Source organism: Pan paniscus, chromosome 2 (genome assembly GCF_029289425.2).
Source record: "Pan paniscus chromosome 2, NHGRI_mPanPan1-v2.0_pri, whole genome shotgun sequence".
Taxonomy (NCBI): Eukaryota; Metazoa; Chordata; class Mammalia; order Primates; family Hominidae; genus Pan; species Pan paniscus.
The window spans coordinates 117,343,992-117,370,202 of record NC_085926.1 but is presented as its reverse complement, the minus strand read 5'-3'; the positions used below and the strand labels follow the sequence as shown (position 1 = coordinate 117,370,202).

The following is a 26,211-nucleotide window of genomic DNA, read 5'->3' as shown; positions in this document are numbered from 1 at the left end:
TTCCCTGCCCTCCTTTCTGGAGATTAACTAAGAGCTCAGGCTCCTGTGGCCTGTGACTATATTTATATTACATTTTTCTGTCTGGGACCTTGGCCTGGCCTCACAGAGGTGTACTCCCCAGTTTTCTGGCAGCCTTTGTGTCCTTGAGTCCTCCTCTCTTAGCTGCGTTACTCAAAGGTGAGCCTGGACCTGCTATAGCTGTATGGCTTTGAGATTTCTCTGCTCACAGTTCATTTTGGAGGGTTCTCTGAACTCTTCTTTCTCTTTAATAATGTACAAAAAACTTACATGGAATCAATTAAAATACACATATCTGGAAGGCTCTAAAGTTTGTGCATCTTAATTCAGTTCTCCATTTTTTCCTATACTTTATTTCTTACCTGTTTCATTTTCTAGATATGGTTAAACACCCCCTCACCAACTCCTCCCCACCCAAAGCAATCCCAATACTATTCATGGTGAATTAATTTTTTAAATGTCCTTATTTATGGGATTTTAAAGCATATATTTACATATGTTAATCCACTGGTTCCCCTTTTCACATGCATATTTCAACAGCAAGCTCACGTGCCACTTACAGAGACCACACCGGTGGATTACATTTGTTACAGGGTTCAATGGCCTAATTTTAATCACAGATTCCACTAAAGTTATGACCGTAAAGCCTATTGGTCTTTATTTTCCAGAGTTGCCAGCAATATTCTTCTGGTAAAAAGAAACCACTTCAGGCAATAGTTAAGATCACAGGGAGCCACTTATATTGACACTGACAGTTCTTGAGTTTCACCGCTGCATCCAGTTAGTGAAGATCTGATTAGTTTGTTCATAAGATCATAAGCCAGTGACTTTCAACCCTGGCTACATATCAGAATCACCTGGGGAGCTTTTAGAAAATTACCAATACTCAGACCTCACCACAGAACTTCTGAGGCAAAATTGCTATGGTGTGATCCACTCTGTGGGCAATTCTGAGGTCCAGGTGTGAGAAGCCCTGGCCTGTGAGTTTACCAACATTTGATCCAGTGCCTCGGAATTGTTCTTTTTGAAAACCACATGGGGGTGGAAATCTTCCTAAGATCAAAGCAAACCACTTATTTCCTTTTTGTTGTTTTGTTTTGTTGTTTTTTGACTTTTCATTACTGGTGAACCTCTTTCATGGCTGTACCACTGATTCTGCAACTGAAATTCTCTCTTTGACGTGCTTAAGCAAATCTCTTTTCATAGATTAGGAGTTTCTGGTCAGGTACTCTTCTCCCCAATTTCTCCCTTAAGAATCCTATTTTCTGATTTGCATCTGTCTTGCCATACTTGTGGCAACCTGTCCTCTTCATTCAGGCTATCTTTCCATTTTGTGCAAGCTGAGTTTTGCCATACAATGATTACAGATGCAGACCCAGAATCCATTTCCCTTCTGCCCTTCGCACATAGCTCTTATACTTCTTGGGTGTAAGTCCCATTCCTCATGCAAGGGGTTGGCTCAGGATCCCAGGCTGAAGCCAATCAGCACAAGGCACACCATTGACAACAGGGACTGAACCATGTGGCTCAGTGAAGGATACCGAGACAAGGGGAATTTTGATGAGGCCTTCTGGAAAAGAAGGGTCCCTGCTCTTAGGAGCAAGCTACCAGAAATGTTCTTTCTCCCTCTGGACCTAGTGGGATAGTCAGAGGGAAAGCCTAGAACTACTACAACCACTTTGCCACAGCAAAGGAAGCCAGTCTGGGGATGAAGCTGACCCAAAGGGGGACACAGCTGGGACAGCTGGGGAAAACATGGAGAAATCATGACAGAGCCCCTGTATTAAACCCCCTGAAGCCTTCCCTCTATCAGGGTGTTCAACTGCAGAAGCCAGTAAATTCCCTCACTGCATAAGTTGATTGAATTGATTTGCCATTATTTACAGCCTAAATCGTTGTAACTGCTGTACTGTGACACCCCTCCTTACTCTAACAGGCAAACACGAAGATTTCTAACATCTGGACTTCCTGATCCTTGGCATGTGATTATCACCGGGTTTGAGGAAAGTCGTTAAAAATATTATCTCACATATTTCCTATAGGAATTAATTTTCCCCCAAATCTCTATTAAAAATTTCAAACATTTAGAAACCTACCACCCTTAAACTTACCACCTTAGTTTTGATAATTATTGACATTTTGCCATATATTTGCATTATCTATTTATATATTGATATTTATCTACCTACCTATAATTTGCTAGTTATTTGAAAGTGTCAATATTTTGCTGCTTCATCCTTGAATACTTTAGTTTTAGTATATGTCTCCTAAGAACCATTAGCACACTATGAAAATTTATAATTCCTTAATATCATTTAATATCCAGTCTATATCCACATTTTCCCTCTTTGTTCCCCAAATTGTCTTTTGTCATTTTTTCTTATTTTTGTTTTTTAGAGATGTGGTTTTGCTATGTTCCTCAGGCTGGTCTCGAACTCCTGGGCTCAAGTGATCTGCCCACCTCAGCTTCCCAAAGTGTTGGGATTACAGGCACGAACCACTGTGCTCGGTCAGCTCCTTTTTTTGTTTTTTTGTTTTTTTTTCCAGGATCCAGTCAAAGATTGCTCACTGCATTTGTACATTTCTCTTTTACACCTTGGTTTCATAACTATTGCCTCCATTTTTATCATACTTTCAATCTATAACACTAAAGATCATTATGAAAAATTTCCTTGGTCTTCTCTTTCCTGACATCATATTCAGCTGCATTGGTTAAATTCCCCACTATATATGGTTCCCTCAGTTCCTTCCTGTATCAATTTCTATGCACTACTCAGAAATAAGTCCCATGGGGTAGCATCCTTCTTTAAAAATCACGACCCTGGGGGAGAAGGGACAGGTCTTTTCAGCAGAATTCCAATTAATAGAAAATCATCATTTAGCAAATGCCATAGGAATAATTGTTACATCCAAGAACCATCAGAGGATCCTAAAATTCATGACAAAGAGCACTTTAACCAAGGGATCACAGTTCTCTTCACACGCAATAAGATATTGACATCATGTACCTCCTAATATAACACACTGAGTCTGGCACAGGATCACTTCTGTAGGATTTCTGCAAAAATTCCTAACCTCAGTCTAACCATGAGAAAACACTGGACAAACTCTCCCTGAGGTATATTCTACTAAATAAATAGCCAGTACTCTTCCAAGTTATCACGGTCAAAAAGATGGAGGAATTGTCCTAGATTGGCAGAGGTTAAGGAAACATGACAACCAAATGCAGCGTGAGATCCTGGATTGGATCCTAGACCAGAAAAAGAACAGTAGTGGGACAGCTGGCCAAATGTGAATAAGATTTGCAAATTCGTTAGGAGTATTGTATCAATATTAATTTTGTCTTTGATAACTTATATAAGATGTTAACATTGGGAGAAGCTGCATGAACAGTATACAGGTTCTCTGTGTACTATTTTTGCAATTTTTTTGCTAAGTCTAAAATTTTTTGAAACAAGACTCCTCTTCCCCCAGTTAATTTATAAGTTTCTCTTTCAGAGCTAGTGTGTTTGATATGATCAAACCAAAGACTTAATAAGCAGAGCTAGGAAAAAAATATTTGTATCATAAAACAATTGCTGTTGATTCTTACCCGAGAGCCTCTGTCCTCTCACAAATACACTCCCATTTCTACTCAGTTTTGATTTGGAGTCTGATCCAGAACGTCCCAGGTTAAATATTGATTTCCACTTCTTTGATTTACTGGAGAGCTTTCGCCTAAAAGAACCAAGGCACAAGGGGTTAGTTTGTTAACTTGTCATTTCAAGGGGACTTTTAAATTGAGACCAAATATTCCAATTATGTCCTCAGTTATGAATGGCTCTGATATTTCAAGAAATTCCCCTCTAAAATCCAAGGTAAGCTTGATTCTCACCTTGTCTAGAGATGCCCCAGGTGACCAAGCAAGGCTTTCATGAGTCACAGCAAACTGTATTTCCCAGGGCAAGAGGTAAAGGTGTGCTATTAGAGGCAGAGGTGGGGGCAAACAGATGCAAGAATTGGTAGGAATCTCAGTGGTCACAAGCAAACACACAATTCTGGGAATTCTGATAAGCACTTTTGTTCTGGAATTTCAAAGACACCATTCATTCATTTTATTCATTTATTCATTTATAGAGATGGGGGTCTCACTATCTTGCCCAGGCTGGCCTTGAACACTTGGACTCGAGCCATCCTCTCGCTTCAGCCTCCCAAGTGCTGGGATGACAGTACTGGGCCACCCACCACACATGGCCAGTTTTTATACAGGAGTAAACACTAAAGACCATATGGACCTGGGTCCTGTTGGGCTCCTGCACTACAGCCACACTGCTGGGACATCCACAGGCAAAGAGAGGGCTGGTGAAGACTTTCACGGACTGAAAAGTGTTGGATGAGAAAGCCGACCTGGAAAAGAGTCTGGCCTGGTGAGGCTGAGGAGAGTAGCAGCCTGCAGTGTGTGGTCAATGATCACTGCAGAGAAATGCAGAGGGTAGTCAGTGTGTCTCTGGCTTAGCCTCACACCAGGCTGCTTTGGTGAGATGGGGAAAGAGGAGCACTAGGCTGCGTCGAGACAGCCTGGCACCCCAGGGGTCACCATGGAGGCCTTGCCCTGCTGTGGCTCTGCCCAGCCATTGGAATGTATGAAGTTTCAGGATGAAAACCTGCAATCTGTGGGTCCCACAAAGGACCTATTCTCTGCAGGGCTCTCGTGGAACATCCAGATCTCAAGCCCACCATGTTTGTTGTTGTTGTTGTTGTTGAGACAGGGTCTCGCTCTGTTACCCAGGCTGGAGTTCAGTGGTGCAAACAAGGCTTACTGCAGTCTTGACCTCTTGGGCTCAAGCAATCCTCCTGCCTCGGCCTCCCAAGTGGCTGGGACTACAGGCACATGCCACCACACCTGGCTGATATTTTTATATTTTGTAAAGACTGGGTTTCACCATGTTGCCCAGGCTGGTCTCAAACTCCTGGGCTCAAACGATCCTCCCACCTTAGCCTCCCAAAGTGCTGGGATTACAGGTGTGAGTCATCATACCTGGACCCAGGATGTTTTTGTGATCCATCTGAGATAGCTTTGCAGTGCTTGGTGGTTTCCTTTGGACTTGGCCCACATTTTGTCAAGCTTTTATCCTTGGGTAATATTTTATAGGGTAGCGTACCTTTGGGTATGGTGCACCCGAGATGTGGTTGAAAGCACAGAGAAAATACATTTGATAGTCTTTTCAAGGTATTCTTCCTGATCTCTGGAGGATCAGGGAGAAATGAGACTTATTCTCCAGGGACTTAGGGAAAGGAGCAGTGGGGCTGAGTCTCAAGAAAACACGATCCATATATTTTCCAGCACACAGATGGGTTTCTCACCAGGTGAGTTCCAGATATGCCATTCCTATAGCATGCAGCATGACTGGCATCTCCTAGTTGTGCAAGGTGGCAGCCTGTGCAAGAGGTGCTTGTTTTCATACCTGTTTTCACTGACCAAAGAGTGGGAATGACACCTTCAATGGAAAGGTTGCCTTTCAGCCCCTCCACCTACAATCTGCTTAGAATTTAGGACTCCTGTTCAATCCCCGCTTCTTTCTGCTATGGGGTATGAGTGACGGGGTGGGTAGAGACCCAGGTGGCAACAGAAGAAGTGACAGGGAGAAATGAGGAAAGAAAATATTCTACCAATGAAAACAATGCTTGATTTGTTTTGGAGATGAGGGAAGGCTCTGACAGACTCTGACAAGGACGCCAGGTTTGCATGTCCCGAACTGCTGCTCACCCAGAGCTATCAGCCTAGAGTGACACCATTTGTCAACCCTATGCTTTTTGTATCGTCACGTGGGGATGGAGGGTCGGGGAGGGGGTCAAAGTTTTGTTTTTAGTAAACTTCCTTTTGTAAACACCAAGCCTGATTTGTCTACACTAAAAAGACAGGAATTTCAGTCATGACTTGTGATGTGACCCCTATAATACTCTCCCAAAATGGTGCTTGATCAATGGGAGATCAGGGGTCTTGTTAACTTTGGGGCAGTGCATGCATAAAGGCATCAACTGCTGGTGAGAGAGTTGTAGAGACAGCTTCCTTCTCTTCTGGAATGTTTCCTTAAACCCCAACCCAGACGGTACCTCCAACCCACACTGCCATCTTGGTCCTGAGACTGTATACCTCTCCTTCTCTTTCCTCTTCAACCACACATCTCCTAGAATTTTTTAAAAGAGTGCCACTTACTTGTTGTCTGGTAACTCAAGGACAGTGTGGAAGAGGGTGCCCATGGGAGGGACAATCTCAGGCAGGCTGTTCTCCCTCCTTTCCTTGCGAGCAGGATGGTTAGTGGCCAGGCTGCGGGCTTGAGCTTCCTCAAGGCTCACCAGCTTCATGGGCAGGGAGAGGGCTGGCAAGGTCAGGCTCTTCATGATGGGCCGGTTTTCTGTAAAGGCAATGGAAGAGCTCAGTGTTGGAGGAGGCCTGCCCATCACATCCATCCAGATTCCCCATCCACAGTCCCTCCATTCTTGATCCTATGATGGGGGCTGAGTGCCACCCTGGCTTCTCTTGGGCATGGTGGGGCCTGGGGCTGAGGCTGCACACCGGAAACTGATGACTGTCCTGGCCAGACCTGCCAGAGGACAAACAGGGGCTTCAGGAGGTAGCTGCACCTTCCATACTTTTCAGAGAGGGACCACTCACTCATCCATTCATTCATTCCTATAACAAACATTTATTGAACACTCACTGTGAGCCAGAGTGACAACAATGAGTCTTTACTCCTGAAAACTCTGCCTAGTGCTTCGGCCAGATGGGAATATGTCTGTCCAGCCACAGAGATAGCCTAACTGCCAGAGTAGGGCAGGAGGCTGCCTCTCCTCCCCACAGCTGGACAGCACATGCTCCAAGGCCATTTCAAGTTAGAACCTCTACTTTTCCAGATCATCTAGGCTTATATCCCTGCCACAGGAAGATATTTTACAGCCTATACTATTCCCTGTGGTTTTTTTACTCACTACCCCGTTGTCTTCTAGTGTATGTAGCTGATCCTTTCCTATTCTATGGCATTTTTTTTTTAAAGAATGGAAGTGATGATGACAATCACTGATGCACAGGATTATCTCTTTTCTCCAAGTCAGTGGTTCTCACCTTGAGGTGATTTTGTGTACCACTCCCCTCCACACCCAGGGACATCTGGCAATGTCTGGAGATATTTTTGATGGTCATCAATGTGTGTGTCAGTGCTACTGCTGTCTAGTAGGCAGAGGCCAGGGATGCTGTTAAGCGTCCTGCAATGCACAGAGCAGTGCCTCACAATAAGAATCATCCAGCACTCAATATCAATAGTGCTGAGGTTGTGAAGCTGATCTAAGTTAAAAAATAGTCTAAGTTTGCTTCTATTTAGTTTTTGGTGACCTTGCCAGTTTTCTATGACTTCTGAAATAGTAAAAAGACTCAAGGATAATTTAGACCAATTGAAATTACTTTTGGTGGAGGACTCACTGTATTTTCAGAAAGCAGATTGATGGCACTATTTCTCTTTGCAGAGTATGACCCTCTGTGGGTGGGAAGAAGTAAAACCATTGAAAAAGGGCCTCACAGAAAATGAAGACAACCGTTATGTGACAATGGGGTGTTTCTGGGGAGGACTAGCATGGATGGCACTCATTCAGTAGGACTACTCTTAAATATAGCCTGGGATCCTGAAAACTTTTCAGTAAACTTTCTGACTTTAACACAGTCTTTTGACCCGATCCAAAGAGGGTTAAAAATATTTAAATTTAATCTACTTTGAATATTTGTTCGAAGACTCTCACATATTCTAGATTATTTGTGATTATGTATTTGCTTAAAAATACATAAAAATAAATACATACATTAACTCACTCTGGGAGCAACTGCAACAATGGGAAGAACATAAACTGCAGGGTCAGAAGACCAAGTTTAGTGCCCACCTCTCCTGTCAGCTCCAGGCTCCTAGGACTAAGGCCCGCTCAGTGTCTCTGATTAGATGGTTTTTTTTGTTTGTTTGTTAGTTGGTTAAGTTTTTGTTTTTTGTTTTTTTTTAAACGGAGTCTCGCTCTGTCGCCCAGGCTGGACTGCAGTGGTGCAATCTCGGCTCACTGCAACCTCCGACTCCTGGGTTCAAGTGATTCTCCTGCCTCAGCCTCCTGAGTAGCTGGGACTACAGGCACCCACCGCCACGCCAAGCTAATTTTTTGTATTTTCTAAAATAGTAATGGGGTTTCTCCATGTTGGCCAGACTGGTCTCGAACTCCTGACCTCAAGTGGTTTGCCCGCCTCAGCCTCCCAAAATGCTGGGATTGCAAGCGTGAGCCACCGCACCTGGCCCCTGCTTAGGCATCTCTAACTTTACATTTTGTAACAGAGCTTGCGATCTGTGCTCCTCTGCTCTACTGTGGTACCTCCTCTCATCTTCTTTGTGTCAGTAGGTGGCACCACGGACCACCCAGTGCCCAAGCTAAAGCCTGGGGTTGTTATTTCTTATTTATTCTTTTCCTTAATGCATCTCTCCTTCCATAGACAGCCTATAAGCAAGGCTCGTAACTCTACCTCCAAAATACATCCGGAACCCAGCCACTTTCCTCCTTCCCACTGCTAAGATGCTGGTAGAGGCTGCCATGATTTCCCATCTGCTTTTGCCATAGCTTCTTAACTGGTCTCCCCGCTTCCAGCCTCTCGGCCTCTCCTCCACACAGGAGCTGGAAGGCTTAGATCCTGCACTGGCCTGCTCAAAACCCTCCAGTGCTTTCCCAAGGCACTGAGAACAAACCCGTCTCTTCGCATGACCTAAAAGGATCTTTCATCTGCTTCCCCTTTCCTGTTTGCCCACTGGCCCAGTAGTCTACAAAAATATAGCAAACATTTTAAAATGTGTACATATATATATATATAATATATATTTGTAAATTATACATATACATATTATATGTATACATATATGCCACTGTGTGTCATGCGTAATAGCAAATATATAAAAAATAATAGAAATTACACAGTATAAGACAAAAATAAATGGAAAACAGAAATTTGAACAGTTTCTCCCAACACCCATAACTCATTACTTTGGTCTTTGGTACCCACCAGAGTGGGGCACCCCACTTTGAAGGCCACATTGGTTCCAGCCACATTGGCCAATGTTCTGCAACACTTCAAGCTTTCTGCCTCAGAGCTTTTACAACCTCTGTTCTCTGTCTTTGGAACATTTGCTCACAGATCCTCACATGCCTGGTTCCCCATGTCATTCAGGTCTCACTTCAAAGATCACTTCTCTAGAAACCTTGACCACTCTGTCCCAAAATTATACCCCCAAGTCACTGACTATTGCCTTACTCTGCTATGTTTTCTTCTTGGTATTTATTGTCTTTGAAGTGATAATATATTTATTTGTAAACTTATATATCCTTGTCTTCCCAACCAGACCATAGTTCTATGCCAAGGAGTTTCTGTCATTTTGGGCACTGATGTGTCTCCAGTGTCTAGAACAGCACCTAGTTCATAGGAGATATTCAATACACATTTATTTTTTAGTGAATATTAGAGATATCACAATCTCTTTGGCCTCAGTGTTCTCATCTATCAAATAAAAGTATTGGATTCAATGCCTTCTGCTATGCTGTGAATGTTTCTGTCCCCTCAAAATTCATATGTTAAAATAGAATCCTCAAAGCTGTGGGCGGCAAGCCACCCAGGCACCGAGGCAAGAGACAGAGGACACGAGCTGTTCCAGTATAATAAAATATAAAACAAGAATAGTTATACCAGATATAGATCTTAGATATGATTATATATAGAATATCATTAATCATTAGTTTGTAGCAATTACTTTTTATTCCAATATTATAATAATCCTCGCTCTATAATCATAGCCTAGGAAAAACCAGGCCATATAGAGATAGGAGCTGAGGGGACATAGTGAGGTGTGACCAGAAGACAAGAGTGCGAGCCTTCTGTTATGCCCGGACAGGGCCAGCAGAAGGGCTCCTTGGTCTAGCGGTGAAGCCAGCATCTGGGAAGACGCCCGTTACCAGGCAGACTGTGGTCCAGTGGTAGCAAAAGGTGTCAAGGAACAACACCCACTACTTAGCAGACCGGGAAAGGGGGTCTCCCTTTCCCCGGGGGAGTTTAGAGAAGACCCTGCTCCTCCACCTCTTGTGGAGGGCCTGACATCAGTCAGGCTCGCCCGCAGTTATCCGGAGGCCTAACCATCTCCCTGTGATGCTGTGCTTCAGTGGTCACACTCCTAGTCTGCCTTCATGTTCCATCCTGTACACCTGGCTCTGCCTTCTAGATAGCAGTAGTAAATTAGTGAAAATACTAATAGTCCCTGATATGCAGAAATAATGGCGTAAGCTGTCTCTCTGTCTCCTCTCCTTCTCTTTCTTGGCTGCCAGGCAGGGAAGGGCCCCCTGTCCAGTGGACACGTGACCCACGTGACCTTACCTATCGTTGGAGGTGACTCACATTCTTTACCCTGCTCCTTCTGCCTTGTATCCAATAAATAACAGCGCAGCCCGACATTTGGGGCCACTACTGGTCTCCGCACATTGGTGGTAGTGGTCCCCTGGGCCCAGCTGTCTTTTCTCTTATCTCTTTGTCTTGTGTCTTTATTTCTACACTCTCTCGTCGCCGCACACAGGGAGAGACCCACCGACCCTGTGGGGCTGGTCCCTACAAAAGCAATAGAATTAAGAGGTGAGGTCTTTAGGTGATTAGGTCATGAGGGTGGAGCCCTAATGAATGGGATTAGTAATCTTATAAAAGAGGCCTAAGGGAGCTTGTTTCACCTTTCCCCATGTGAGAACACAGTGAGAAGGTGCTGACTGTGGTGTATGGGCCCTCACCAGACACTGAATCTACCGGCCCTTGGATCTTGAAATTCCCAGCCTCCAGAAGTGAGAGAAATAGGTTTATTGCTTATAAGCTAACCAGTTCATGGTATTTTTTTAATAGCAGCCCAAATGGACTAAGAAAACTTCTAAAATCTTTTCAGTTTGAAGCAGAACTCTGTCCAAATCTAAAATGCCAGAGAATAGGGCGTATTCCATTTTGTGTAAATATTAAGTATGGCAATTTATCAAAGTCAGTAAGAATTTATAATAAGAACCTTTAAATGAAATGTATGTGAATAATAAGCACTGGAGGCAATGAAGAGTTAAAGGCTAAAGAGTAAACTGGATTTTAATATGCAGGACAAAAAGATGGTTAAGGCAATAGCCATAAAGAGAAAAGGCATTTTCAGGTTGGAATTAGGAACAGCCTTAACATTAACAGTCATGGATGGGATTTGCTGTCCAGAAGAACATTTCCCAAAAACCCTAGTTCTCCACAATGATTTAGTTATCTATTTTCATATTCTTTTCCTCACAGAAGCAGAATAGAGTTAAGGAAAGAGCATGGGCTAAAAGATTTGGGTTCAGTAGTCCACACGCAGCGAATTACTCACTAGGTGGCTTTGGGAAGTTACTAAGCTATTCTGGTTCTCTGGTTCTTCATGTATAAAATAAGGTTGATAACAACTTTATCATGTTTGCTGTAATAAATCAATGAAATGCTGCATGTGGAATACCTACAACAGTTCCTGCTGTAGAGTAAATCCCCAATAAATTTTTTGTGGGCTCACAAGAGTGAATGAATAAATGTATGCATATTACTTCTCTTTTACTTTCAAAAAGGTTTTTATATAGTCTAAAAGAAAAAAATCTATAACTGGAGAGTTGAAATAAAAAAGAAAGGCCAGCCACTCCTACATATATAATAAAGAGAATTGAAAACGTATATTCAAACAAAAACGTGTACGTGAATGTTCACAGCAGCATTATACATAATCACAAAAAGCAGAAACAACCCAAACTAAGGAATGGATAAAAATGTGGTATATCTATACAACTGAATCTTATTCAGCCATAAGAAGGAATGAAGAAGTACTGATATATACAACAACATTGGTAAACCTTGAAAACATATGCTAAGAAAAAAAAAAAAACAGTCAGCTAGGCACAGTGGTTCACACCTGTAATCCTAGCACTTTGGGAGGCCAAGGCAGGCAGATCACTTGAGGTCAGGAGTTTGAGACCAGCCTGGACAACATGGTGAAATCCCTTCTCTACTACAAATACAAAAAAAAATTAGCCAGGTGTGGTGTTGGGCACCTGTAATCCCAGCTACTCAGGAGGTTGAGGCAGGAGAATGGCTTGAATCTGGGAGGCAGAGGTTGCAGTGAGCCAAGATCACGCCACTGCACTCCAGCCTGGGCAACAGAGTGAGACTCCATCCAAAAAAAAAAAAAAAGTCACAAAAGACCATATATTGCATGACTCCATTTATATGAAATGTCCAGAAAAGGCAAATCCATACAACTAGAAAGTAGATTAGTGGTTGCCAGGGCCTGTGGGGGAGGAAAATGTGGACTGATTGCTTAATGAGTATGGGGTTTGTTATGGTTTGAATGTGTCCCCCAAAGTTCATGTGTTGGGAACTTGATCCCCAATGCAACACTGTTGTGAGGTGGGACCTTTATGAGATGATAAGGTCATGAGGGATCTGCCCTTCTAAATGGATTCATGTCATTATTGCAGGAGTGAGTTCATTATTGTAGGAGTGGGTTTGTTATAAAACCAAGTTCAGCCCTCACTCTCACACTCTCTTGACTTTCCATCTCTCACCATAGGAGGATGCAGCAAGAAGGTAAGGCCCTTACCAGGTGCTAGCCCCTTGATTCTGGACTTCCCAGCCTCTGGAACCATGAGAAATAAATTCCCTTTCATTGCAAATTACCCAGTCTACAGTATTGTGTTATAGCAGAACAAAACAGACTAAGACAGGTTTCTTTTTGGACTGATGAAAATAGTATGGCATTAGACAGTGGTAATGGTTGTACAATTCTGTGAATACATTAAGAACCATTTTACACATTAACATGGTTAAAATGATGAATTTTACGTTATGTAGATAAAATAATTTTTTAAATGGTCATAAACTACATAGAGGACAGGGTAGAGATGGGAACAGTTATACCAGGAATCAAAATTTGATACTAATTGCAACTGATTATTCTGATATCTGTTTTTTCCAAAATATTGGATGAACTGGAAAGGAGTTCTTTGATCAGTTAAAAAATATATTGCAGATATGGTTTTTTATGCGCCAGTGATTCTCCAAGTGTGGACCTGAACAGCAGCATCAGCATCACCTGAAAACTTGTTAGAAATGCAAATTATCAGCCACACTCCAAACATATTAAACCAGAAACTCTGGGGATGATGTCCAGTAACCTTGGTTTAACAAACTCCTCAGGTAATTTCGATTTACACTAATGTTGGAAAACCACTCTCATGTACCAAGCTTCTTGGTCAGCTGGATTTCTGGTCTTTACCAACTGGGTTCATGGGAGTTTAATTCACTCTTAGGGCTCATTATATTCATTACAAGATGCCCACAAACACAATCATTTTTGTATGCCTACTGCCTGGCATAGCGCAGAACAAAGCACTCAAGAAATTCTTGAGAAGAGAATGCATTCTGAATATATGTGTGAGTATGAACATGCTGCCTCTTAACTTGTTCCTCTAAGACTTCAAAGTGAATGCATAAGGGTCTTCTGAAATATAGTGAAAGTAAAGATGAAGTCTAACAGTCAATGAGAAGAATGCTGGCAGTACCTGTTTTGGAAAATAACTCGGAGTTTAAGAACTCACTATAACTAGTAGAACATTATTCTACTTCTATTTCACCATACCACATTCACAGGATAGGCCATGTATGTAACTGATTAGAAACATGCTAAAGCCACATGCAAACACACCATAGCTTCACTTCACATTTACAGATGTATATATGCACGATCCTCAGACACTGACACACAGTAGTCAGCATACACACAGCCAACACTCAGACCTAGAACTAAGCCCACCCTCACTTTCTGTTGAGTCCCACCACTAGTTGCAAGAAAGAAGGATAAGCTGGTGGAGTGTATGCTAGGAGGAGTCCTTACCATCATGCTCCAGAGACCCAGGTGCACCGTTGTTAAAGATTTGATCTACATGATTCAATATGAACTCAATCACCACCTGCTGGACCCGGACTGCAAGGAAGGCTGCATCTCCATTGCAACCAGTGGCTTCAATTTCTTTAGACCTACCGTGTGGAAGAAACATATTCAGTTAGTGAGTTTGCCTTACAACCCGAAGCAGCAAGAGGAGCCAGTGGGCCTTTTGCATAAGGCTCATCTCCTAAATTGATACAGTTCATAGAATATTTTAATTATTTAGGGCCAATTAAAGGAACTCTCCAAAGGCTGTGAAGCCCAATAAACTGAACAAATTTGAAACAGTTACCAGGTGCTCTACATTGCAATACTATAAACACTATCCTGTAAACATACAGAAATTGACTTTTGTTTCCTTTATAGTATGCCTTTCCACTCCCACCTAACTGTTCTATGGAGCAGGTCATTATTTATGAAATCATATGGAGCAGCTGATTCTGGTTGTAGCCAGCTGTGACTCCACCAAAACAAGGCAGTGAGCCCCCAAAACAATAAAGGCCTTTTCAAGAAATTTTAACATACAGACCCATAAGTTCAGCCATATTGTAGCTGTAGCCAAAAATGTCTTCAGAACTCAGAGTTTCCAAGTTAGCAGGCAGAGAGCTTAGGCTATTATCACCTAAATCACCTTTAATTCATATGTGCTATAAATGACCACTTAAGCCACAGATTTGTTTTAAAGGGGCTTCAATTTGAAGAATCCAATCTTCATTTCAATCGGGGGCTGCTCTGAGCCCCCTGGGCTGGTGACAAGGGGAGGGTAGAGTGGTTACCTGAGGAGGTTTGGCGCCCACACCAGGGCCAGGTTCCGGGCGTGCATGTTGGTCTTGCTGCTGAAGGAGGCGATATGGGCCAGGTGTCGAATCAGGTATTCCAAGGTCCTAGAATGGTTTGTTTTTTGACAAAGTAAGAAACTTCAGTGCCCGTGTGAAGCCTGACATATGGAGATAATTTCTAAGTTTGGATTTAAGAGACTCTAAATATTTCTATTTTAATGAATTGACATTGGAAAGATGTCAAGATTGACAGAAGTAATTTTCTTGGCCCTAGGCACATTGACTCAGGGTGGGGAAGGGGGTCCATTTTGTCAGATGTAAGCAGAGGACCCTGGAGCACCAGTCAGAGACAGAACCAGAGAATCACAGCACCTCAGAGCCTGAAGGCTTTTTTTTTTTTTTTTTTTGAGACGGAGTCTCGCTCTGTTGCCCAGGCTGGAGTGCAGTGGCACTATCTCGGCTCACTGCAAGCTCCGCCTCCCGGGTTCACGCCATTCTCTGGCCTCATCCTCCCGACTAGCTGGAACTATAGGCGCCCGCCACCACGCCCGGCTAATTTTTTGTATTTTTAGTAGAGATGGGGTTTCACCGTGTTAGCCAGGATGGTCTCGATCTTCTGACCTCGTGATCGCCCGCCTGGGCCTCCCAAAGTGCTGGGATTACAGGCATGAGCCACCACACAGGCCGCCTGGAGGCTCTTAGTGGCCATTTGTTCGTCCTTTCAACCAGGGCAGGATGGCCTCCAAGCAGTTTTGAAATAGGCTCTCATCTAGGCTCGTTTTAATAAAAATTCTCCCAGCTACAGGGATCTTGGTACTTGTTAGGGAGCTAATTTCACGGATAAACAACATTTATTATTGCTAGGAAGTTCCTTCTTATACCACATCAAAATCTGCCCCCTTGTAAAAGATGGGCAGGCATAGGGAACACTGGGAAAGGTGGCAACATTAGGGGCTAAACTGTGAGAATGAAATGAAAGGGTGGGGGATGATGGTAGGGATGGTACTAATGAGCAAATAGAACAATCAGCCAATGCTCAAGAGCCCACAGTCAACCCCTGTTGAAAAGCTATCTTGGTTGCCATAGATTTGGTTATGCTACAAATCTGGGTATGAACCAAGAATGCCACCAAGAGGCTAGTATGCATCACTGGAATGACTTCCTGAGAGATTCTGAGGGGTGTTCTGCAGGTGATTTGGAGACTGGCTGCTCCTTGCTGCCAATGTCCCTGGTCAGACACCAACTCACTTTGATAATAGTGACCTGTTCACCAACTTCAAAATGCCCTTGGGAAAGCCTAAACTTGCTACTGTCCACACATTGTTTCCTTTCCATGATGCCAGCCTGTCTCTTTGGTATTACACTGCATTGAGAGGCCACACGTTTCTTTTCCCAGCCATTCTTACCTATAGTGGGATGGAGGAAGCTCCTGGATAACATTTTGGATTCGGGCCAGTTGGCCTTCTTCAGGGCAATGCGACACTGCCTCCTGTGGAGAAGAACACAAGGCAGCCTGGTGAGTGCTTGAGAGCAGGGACAGCCATCTGCATGTGCTGGGATCACTCAAGCCCTCATACTCCAGCCTCACAACCATGCCTAGAGATCACCCTTCCAAGAGGCACGCTTTACTATGAAAACAACCAGCCCACTACAGTTTCTGTTGGTTCTGGATGTGTGTGCAGGGTCTCACCATGTGTGCACAGCAGGCGGTGGGCTGCCTGGGACTCTGGGCATCCTGAGATGGTTGCTAGGCGTCTGGTAAGAATGTGCAGAATCTCGGGTGTGTCTCGGGGGTAGAGAGATACAGAGACTCACACACAGAGAGGTAAAGAGATAGAGATAGGCCCAGCATGGTGGCGCATGCCTGTTATCCCAGCTACTCAGGAGGCTGAGGTGGGAGGATTGCTTGAGCACAAGAGTTTGGATCTAGTCTAGCGACATAGTGCAACCTGTCTCTAAAATATGAATGAATGAATGAATAAATAAATAAATAACAAGCAAGTAAATAAATAAATGAGACAGATACAGAATGAGATGGAGATGACAGGGCATTACCAAGTCCACTCAGCCAGCTGTCTTTCTGGGTGCAAACAGCTACTGCCTACCTAGCCCGTGACTACTCCATGACCTCAAGGACTCAGCTGCTGCCTGTCCTAGAAGCCAGGAAGCAGGGAAGATGTGCCTTCCTTGGCAGGGATAAGAGCGTTGTCCCTGAAACCTGGTGGCCTTGCCCAGACTTGCTCTCCAGTTATTTGCTGTATGGGTATTTTGTTCCCCCATCAGCCCAAGTACCTTCAAGGAGAGGCAGGAATAGCAATAAAGGCAATGTGATTACAGGCTGATCCACGTCCATCTCTCGCCTGCTGGGGGTTGCTGCACAATGCAGGCATCCCTGGGCAGATTCCCCTGGTCCCAGACCTGCACCCCTGTTCTGAGAATCTGTCCTGCTTTGCTCACGGCCCCTCCCACTGCAGTGTGAGTGCTCATGAACTGCCAGCATCTGAGCAGTGCCTGAACCTGAGGTCCATGGTAACCATAGCTATCTTTCCTTTTTCACTGAGATATAATTTACATATATTAAAAATGTGCAGATCTTAAGCTATAGCTCCATGAGTTTTTTTCATATGTATACACCTAGGTAACCCACCTAGATCAATACATACTTTAAAAAGGGCTCCAAGATCATGAATTCACAGGCACACATCACTTAGTCTTGTATTTCCTCCCAGTGCTGGAAACTTGCTTTAGATTGATACATAATGAAAGGTACAATTATGGAATATCTTAATTAATTTGATAAATATTGCCCTTTGCCATACAACCCAAAATAAGATCCTAACCGTGGTGATGGTTTTCTTATGTTGCTCACCTCTGTTCAACCTTTAGCTGCCGTGTGCATGTTGCATGTAAATACTGAATTTCACACTGTCAGTAATGAGAATTTTTAGGCACAGAAAAGTGGAAGGGAATTAACTTTACCAGCATCTTCAGTTCCTAGGACACACTAGTTGAGTGTGATCTGTTTTAACCTAGAGGAGACCACTGAGGTCCTGCTCCAGCCTGGGCCTCCCAATCCCTCCCACTTTTTCCCCACAGGACTCACTGCCATTACACTACAAGAATGCACTTATTTATTGGAGTTATTGCTTATTGTCTGTCTCTCTTGCTAGAACATAAGCTCTGTGAGTGCTGGGACGTGATGAATCCCTGTGTCCCGAACAGTGCCTGGCACACAGTAGGTGTGAGACAGCAGGCCAGGGCTTTGCCCACTAAGTTTTTTCTTTTTCACCTTTTTTATTTAATTGAAGTAAAACAAATATATAGAAGACCACCATTTTTTAAGGCAATCCAACTTCTCTATGTGGGAATCTTGAGGTCTCGCATTTGAAGCAGAAGTGGGGAGAAACGTGGGACTGGGAGGATTATAGTCATAGGTGTCCCAGTCTTCTGGTGGGTTTGCCAGCCCGAGAACAGGCCAGCCTAAGCAAGATCACTGCTGCAATCCTCACTTTATGAGATATGCAGGGTGAAGGGTAGGGGCAAGAATGGGGCTTCCAGTAAGCCCCCTGACACCTCCCTTTTCTTCCCTGGGGTTGTCATTTGGAAAACATGATTGTGGAGAGGACCCTGGCTCTGCAAGGCGGTGAGAACCTCACAATGGGGAGCTGGGGAGCTGGGGAGCCGAGGGAGAGAAGCCCCGGGGGAGGGAAGGGCTGAGGGAATGCTCTGTGGACTCTCCCACATTCTACTGTGCACACAGGGAGGGGTGGGGAGCTTCTCTTCTCTCTGCAAAGCCGGAATCATGCTTCAAAAACGTTGTACCACTAACCCCACCCTCCTTTAAAAAATGTGTCTGGGGAATAAAGGTGTAGGTCAATTTAACAACCCTCATGGAAAGTTCCTTTAATATTTTAGGAAGCTGTTAGTCATCTTTGTTCTCCAAGAGGCGGGGCAGGCTCATCCCTGGATGCCTGCAGGTCCCATTTGGGACTGGTGTTTATTTCATTATTTGCAACCTCTCCCCATCCTACCCCAACCCTCTCCAGAAGTTTTCTAAATTCATGTTTTCCTTCTGGAGGGGCCCGGCCACTGCAAACTTATTTCGAGCTTCTCTATGTTGTCCCATTAGGACCACAGAACCCACAGCTGGGGCAATTGGGGGATGGGAGTGGAAATTTTACCTACCTCAGTTTTTTGCCTGTGAGAGAATTTCACTCAGCATTAGCCAGGCCAAGATGGCTAATGGTTAAATCTTAAAAGATCTAGGATGAATCTGTGACTATTTGTTCTTTTCAAATCAGTGTCAGTAAGGCCAGCTTCCTGCCCTTGGAGGACGCTGGCAGAGGCTGGGCTCTTGTCCTCTGTGGTAGGACCCTAACTCTGGGTTTCTGTTTACTCAAAGCCACCACAGTCCCTGAGCTCAAGTCCTGCTGCCCGGGCAGCCCTGTCACCAGGGTGGCCCAACGCAGACAGTCTGAGGCTCTCCCTTCCAACTGCACCCCAGCTGCAACTTTAACTTCTTATTCATTACTTTAAAATTATCAGACCATTTTTATTATTTTAAGGTATTTTAACCTATTTACTAGACCTTTAAAAAGTAATTCATGCACATAATTTAAAAAAAAAAAAAGGAAAGCATCCAAAGGAATATACAAGGAAAGTTAACCTTCCTTCCAACTACAGACTCCAGAGGAACCATTGTGTGTCCTTCAGGGCAGGCTTTATAGCTATGTCTTTGTTACACCTGTGGAAGCAAGCACTCCTAAGTGAGCTGGTCCCTCTGCAAATTCCCCTGCTCCATCTCCCATCATTTCCACCTGCCTTGCTCCATACAGGCCACACTGGCCTCCACATGTCCCCTAAGCAAGCTCAGTGTGTCCCCGCTGTCCCCAAAGCCTTTGTACCTGCTGTTTCTTCTTGGCACCCTGTTTTCCCGGATACTTGCAAAATTTGTTTCTTCACTTCATCTTTGACTCTGTTCAAATGTCACCTCCTAGAGACCTCTGATTATCCTATCTAAAACAGGAGTCCCCATCATTCTCTCCGCTGTGCCCTGCATTATTTTTCTTCATAGTACTTATCAACAGTTCTCATTATAGATCTATGTCTTACATTTGTGTATCATCTGTCCCTTCCATTAAAATGTAAGTTTCACAAGCACAGAGATTTTTTCTGTTCCATTCACCATTAAATCTCCGCACCTAGAACTGTGCCTGCCAAATGTATGTAGTAGAAGCCCAATAAACACTGTTGAATGGAAGGAGTAAGTGAATGAGTCAATATTTTGCTTTGTGCTTGAAAAAGCTAAACAGCCACATTTGGGCCACACTTCCAGAACACTGCTATCCTGGGATCATTCCCCATAGTGATGAACACCAGCATTGCAGAGGCAGCTCCTTTTCACTCTGGGCTCCCAGTAGGATGACCAATATCCTGGTTTGCCCAAGACAGAGTTTTCCTGGAACATGAGATTTTCGGTGTTGAAACAGGGAGAGTCCCTGGAAACCAAGACAATTGGCTACTGCACCCCTTTGCAGCTGTCTTGAGCTCACAACCAGCCTGACTTTGCCTGTTGCAAGGTGTTAGTTGTCTGCCCTAAGTGACATTGCCTTTTTTTTTTTGAGACGAGTCTCACTCTGTCACCCAGGCTGGAGTGTAGTGGCACAATCCCAGTAGTGTAGGGCACAGGGGAGAGAATGATGGGGACTCCTGTTTTAGATAGGATAATCAGAGGTCTCTAGGAGGTGACATTCGAACAGAGGCAAAGATGAAGTGAAGGAACAAATTGTGCAAGTATCCAGGAAAACAGGGTGCCAAGAAGAAACAGCAGGTACAAAGGCTTTGGGGACAGCGGGGACACGCTGAACTTGCTTAGGGGACATGTGGAGGCCAGTGTGGCCTGTATGGAGCAAGGCAGGTGGAAATGATGGGAGATGGAGCAGGGGAATTTGCAACCTCCACCTTCCAGGTTCAAGCAATTCTCCTGCCTTAGCCTCACGAGTAGCTGGGATTACAGGCGCACGCTACCATGCCCGAATAATTTTTGTATTTTTAGTAGAGATGGGATTTCACCATGTTGGCCAGGCTGATCTCAAACTACTGACCTCAAGTGATCCGCCCACCTCAGCCTCCCAAAGTGCTGGGATTACAGGCATGAGCCACCAAGCCTGGCCCTAAGGGACATTTCAAATGATAGTTGCTAGTCAACAAATCTGTCAGTAAATATTTCCTAAGTAACAGTTACAACATTTTCCAGAAGCTAGCAAGCAGGGAAACACAACAATAAATAAAATAAACACAGTTCCTGTCCTCGGGAAGCTTACAATTTAACCAAGGGAGACTGACGCGTAAAGACATTATTTGAGGCAGGGCTTGATGGCACACGCCTGTAGCCCTAGCTACTCCAGAGGCTGAAGCAGAAGGGCTGCTGGAGCCTTGGAGTTTGAAGTTACAGTGAGTTATGATTACACCACTGCACTCCAGACTTGAGGAACAGAGTAAGAGTGCATCTGTAAAAATAAATAAATTTCAAAAAATTTAAAAAGATACTATTTCAGTATAAACTAAATATACATTCTGACAGGTGAAAAGTTTAATTAAAAAAAGAAAAAAGGCAAATACATAATTTAACACCTCTAAATGGCCTTCTCTAAAAATCTCAAGTCAGCAAAATTTTCCTGTTTTGGGTGTAATAGTTTTAGCTGGACCAATCTGAACAAAATTGAATTTTTCCTAAAATAAATGTTGTTGTTATTTTCTGATAAAAATGAAATACAGTAGGTTGAATAATTGCTCCCGACGATATCAAATCCTAATCACTGGAACCTGTATTACCTTATTTGGAAACGAGTCTTTGCAGATGTGGTTAAATTAAGGATGTCGAGTGGGGACATTATCCTCGATTATCTGGGTGCGTCCTAAATGCAGTCATGGGTATCTATATAGGAGCAGGGCAAAGGGAGATCTGACACAGACAGAAGAAGAAAAGGCAATGTGGCCCTGGAGGCAGAGACGGGAGTGAGGCACCAACAATCCAAGGAACGTCAGCAGCCATCAGAAGCTGGGAGGAGCAAGGAACGGCTTTTCCTCTAGAGCCTCTGGAGAGAGCACGCCCTGCTGAAACCTTAACTTCAGCCCAGTGAAGCTGATTTCAGACTTCTGGCCTCCAGACCTGTGAGGCAATAGGTTTCTGTTGTTTAAGTCATCTAGTTTATGGCAATTAGTTACAGCAGCAACAGGAAACTAATACATGTACTCACAATTAAAGTAGGAAATCTGCAGAAAATTAAAAATCCCCTTTTATCACATCACCCAGAAATAACCACTACTAACCTACTTATAGGTGAAGAAAAACAAAAAGCAAAACAAAAAAAAGCAGTTTGATCAGGGCCTCCAAGCACCAAACATGAACACTGGCTTTATTTCCTATTTAGTTACAGATACTGCTTTTTTCCCCATTTAACTTTATATTATGGTGTGTTTGTCTGTTTTTGTGTCACTATAAATGAATACTGTATTAGCCCTTTTTCACATTGCCATAAGAACTACCTGAGACTGGGCAATTTCTGAAGAAAAGAGGTTTAATTGACTCACAGTTCCACAGGCTTAACAGAAAGCATGGCTAGGAGGCCTTGGGAAACATAATCATGGCAGAAGGTGAAGGGGAAGCAAGCTTGCCTTACCACGGCGGGGCAGGAGTGAGAGAGAGAGAGCTAAGGGGGAACCGCCACACACTTTTGAACCATCAGATCTTGTGAGAACTCATTCACTATCATGAGAACAGCATGAGGGAAAACTGCCCCCATGATCCAATCACTCCCACCAGGTCCCTCCCTCAACATGAGGAGTTTACAATTCGAGATGAGGTTTGGGTGGGGACAGAGCCAAACCATACTGAATACCTAAGACTGGGTAATTTATATAGAAAAGAGGTTGAATTGGTTCATGGTTCTGCAGGCTGTCCAAGCATGGTTCCAGTATCTGCTTCTGGTGAGGGCCTCAGGAAGCTAACAGTCATGGTGGAAGGCGAAGGGAGAACAGGTGATGCTACGTGGTGAGAGAGTGAGCACGAGAGAGCAAAGTGGGAGGTCCCAAACTCTAAGCAGATCTCACATGAACTAAGCGAGAACTCATTCATCTCCAAGTGGATGATGCTAAGCCATTCATGCCACTCATGAGGGATCAACCCCCATGATCCAGTCACCTCCCACTAGGACCCAACCTCCAACATTAGAGATTACACTTTAACATGAGATTTAGAGGGGACAAGCCTCCAAACCATATCATATGGTCAGTAAACATTTTTCAAAACTGTGACTTTTCATGGCCACACAGTTTTAACAACAATAGATTTATCATTTATTTAAACCATCTCTCACTGTTAGACATGTACTCTCCAAAATGTTGATATTGTGTATAATATTGCAATGGACATACTTGTACATCAATTATTTGTGTGCACATCTGATTGTCACCCTAGAATGGAGTCCTAGAAATAGAGTTACTGGATTAAAGAATATGAGCATTTGAGTATTCTTGATAGTAATTTCATATGACTTTTGGGGACGTCCAACCAATTTATACTTCCAACAGAAAACTATAAAAAAGCCAGTCTCAGCCAGGTGCGGTGGCTCACGCCTGTAATCCCAGCACTTTGGGAGGCCAAGGCAGGTGGATCACCTGAGGTCAGGAGTTTGAGACCAGCCTGGTCAACATGGTGAAACCCTGTCTCTACTAAAAATACAAAAATTAGCTGGGTGTGGTGGCGGGCGCCTGTAATCCCAGCTACTCAGGAGGCTGAGGCAGGAGAATTGCTTGAACCCGGGTGGGGGAGGCTGCAGTGAGCCGTGATCGAACCACTGCTCTCCAGCCTGGGCGACAGAGCGAGACTCCATCTCAAAAAACAAACAAACAAACAATCAAAAAAGCCAAAAAAAAAAAAAAAAAAAAGCCAGTCTCACCATGGGCTTGCCAGTGTGAAATAATAACATTAAAAATTATTTATTTAATGTGCAACTATATTATTCTAATATATTGATACTTTTTAAATAATTCAATTTCTTTTTTTAGGAATTATCTGTCGAGGTCCTTTGCTTACTTGTTTATTGAGGTATTATATGTTTTACTTCTTTTTATTGATAGCTTCCTTATAATTAAAGAACATTAATCCCGTCATCTTTATTGTAAATAGTTCCTATATTTAGTCATTTGCCTTTTAATTGTGTTAATATATTTTTATAAAGAAAAATAGTTTATGTGTAGTTCCATTTTTAAGTTTGTTTTTTGTGACTTTTTTCCTTTGCTTTTATGGTTAGGAAACCCTTCTCCACCCTGAAATCTGCTAAATGGTAAAGATGAAACTTGATTTCCTCATTTTGCAATAGATAGCCAATTTTCCTAGCACTGTTTACGGCATTTTTCCTTCATTACTTTATTTCATATCAAGTTATTTAATACCTGAGCCTTAATTAAGTGTTGTTAACTCTACTTTCAAGTAGTGTGGGAGTTATGAGACAGAACTACATCTTTACCTCCCGCTACTAGCTGTACCACCCCAGGCAAGAGTCACCCTGAGCCTCATTTTAATGATCTGTATAACAGAGACAATAAAACCTACCTCATAGGGTTATTATGAGAATTAAATGAAATAATATTTATAATGAGTTTATCATATAGTAAGCACTCAATTATTGACAGCTATTATCATTATTAGTATTATTAGTCCATTAATATTTTTTCTTATTCTCTCATCATTCCATTAAGATATTCTTCTATGGCTATTACTAAAAAGTCAAAAATAGGCCGGGTGCGGTGGTTCACGCCTGTAATCCCAGCACTTTGGGAGGCCAAGGTGGGTGGATCACCTGAGGTCAGAAGTTCAAGACCAGGCTGGCCAACATGGCGAAACCCCGTCTCTACTAAAAGTACAAAAATTAGTGGGCGTGGTGGCGAGCGCCTGTAATCCCAGCTACTCAGGAGACTGAGGCAGGAGAATAGCTTGAACCCAGGAGGCAGAGGTCGAAGTGAGCTCAGATCACACCACTGCACTCCAGCCTGGGTGACAAGAGTGAGACTCCGTCTCAAAAAAAAAAAAAAAAAAAAGTCAGAAATAACAGATGCTGGTGAGGTTGCGGAGAAATGAGAACACTCATACATACACTGTTGGGAGTGTAAATCAATTCAACCGTTGTGGAAAGCAGTGTGGTGATTCCTCAAAGAGCTAAAAACAGAACTATTATTCGACCCAGCAATCCCACTACTGGGTATATATCCAAAGGAACATAAATTGTTCTACCATAAGACGCATGCACACATATGTTCATTGCAGTGCTATTCGCAATAGCAAAGACACAGAATCAACCTAAATGCCCATCAATGGCAGATTGGATAAAGAATATATGGTACATATACACCACGGAATACTATGCAGCCATAAAAAAGAATGAGATCATGTCCTTTGCAGGAACATGGATGAAGCTGGGGGCCATTATCCTTAGCAAACTAATGCAGGAACAGAAAACCAAATAGTGCATGTTCTCACTTATAAGTGGGAGCTAAATGATGAGAACACATGGACACAAAGGGAGGAACAACAGACATTGGGGACTACTTGATTGGGAGTAGGCTTAGTACCTGAGTGACAAAATAATCTGTACAACAAACCCCCGTGACACAAGTTTACCTATATAACAAACCTGAACATGTACCCCGAACCTAAAATAAAAGTTAAAAAAATGTATTATTCTACTTTAGCTGTGCAAGTAGGTTTGAGTAAACTATAGGGAGAATTTGTGACAATGTAACAGAGCTATTTCCATACCTGTGAAGGTTTACTTATATTATCTGTGATCAAAGAAATCTATTAAATTATACATTCTCCAACATAGTTAACTTCACTAGATCCTACGTATATAGAGATAGTTGTCATAACAAAACATCCCTGTTTTTTAGTGTCAAATAAACTGTTTAAATACAATGTCAGATTTCCTTCAAATCTGATGGCAGGTTGACAAGCTGCCTTGGTATTTTTCAGTTGCTGTGACAAAACACAATGATTAGCAATAACAGGGAACAGGAGAGGGGAGAGATAAATACAGGTTTCATTCTGAGCCTGTAGACAAGGGCTAAGGAGAAATTGTATTTCTAAAGTTTCCAGACAAAGAATTCCTATCTACCCCCAACTATAATAGAATGAGATATTAGTTAAAAGAAATAAGACTGATTCAGTTCTTTAACATAATGATATTCCATTCTATCATATTCAAAGATGATAATATGGCACTGATAAGAGGATTATAACTATATTGAAAACAATAAAGTCTTACACACAAATTAAAGCAACAATAAGGTATTATTTTTTGTTGATTCAGGTCAACAAATAATTTAACCAATTGGAA

At 43.0% G+C, this 26,211-nt stretch overlaps 1 protein-coding gene across 2 annotated transcripts in view; it reads right to left on the bottom strand.

Annotated features, from left to right (window-relative positions):
* ARHGAP31 (Rho GTPase activating protein 31) overlaps positions 1 to 26,211 on the bottom strand; it is a 127,923-nt gene that overhangs the window by 23,653 nt on the left and 78,059 nt on the right. The window contains exons 4-9 of one of the 2 annotated variants that reach the window (XM_034957151.3): positions 16,222 to 16,304; positions 14,813 to 14,920; positions 13,986 to 14,128; positions 10,436 to 10,663; positions 6,215 to 6,413; positions 3,611 to 3,735 (exon numbers count right to left, since the gene is read on the bottom strand). In XM_034957151.3, the coding sequence (XP_034813042.2) occupies positions 3,611 to 3,735; positions 6,215 to 6,413; positions 10,436 to 10,663; positions 13,986 to 14,128; positions 14,813 to 14,920; positions 16,222 to 16,304 (886 nt within the window). The remainder of the gene's footprint in view (positions 1 to 3,610; positions 3,736 to 6,214; positions 6,414 to 10,435; positions 10,664 to 13,985; positions 14,129 to 14,812; positions 14,921 to 16,221; positions 16,305 to 26,211) is intronic. The other variant, XM_003825142.5, reaches the window with a different exon arrangement.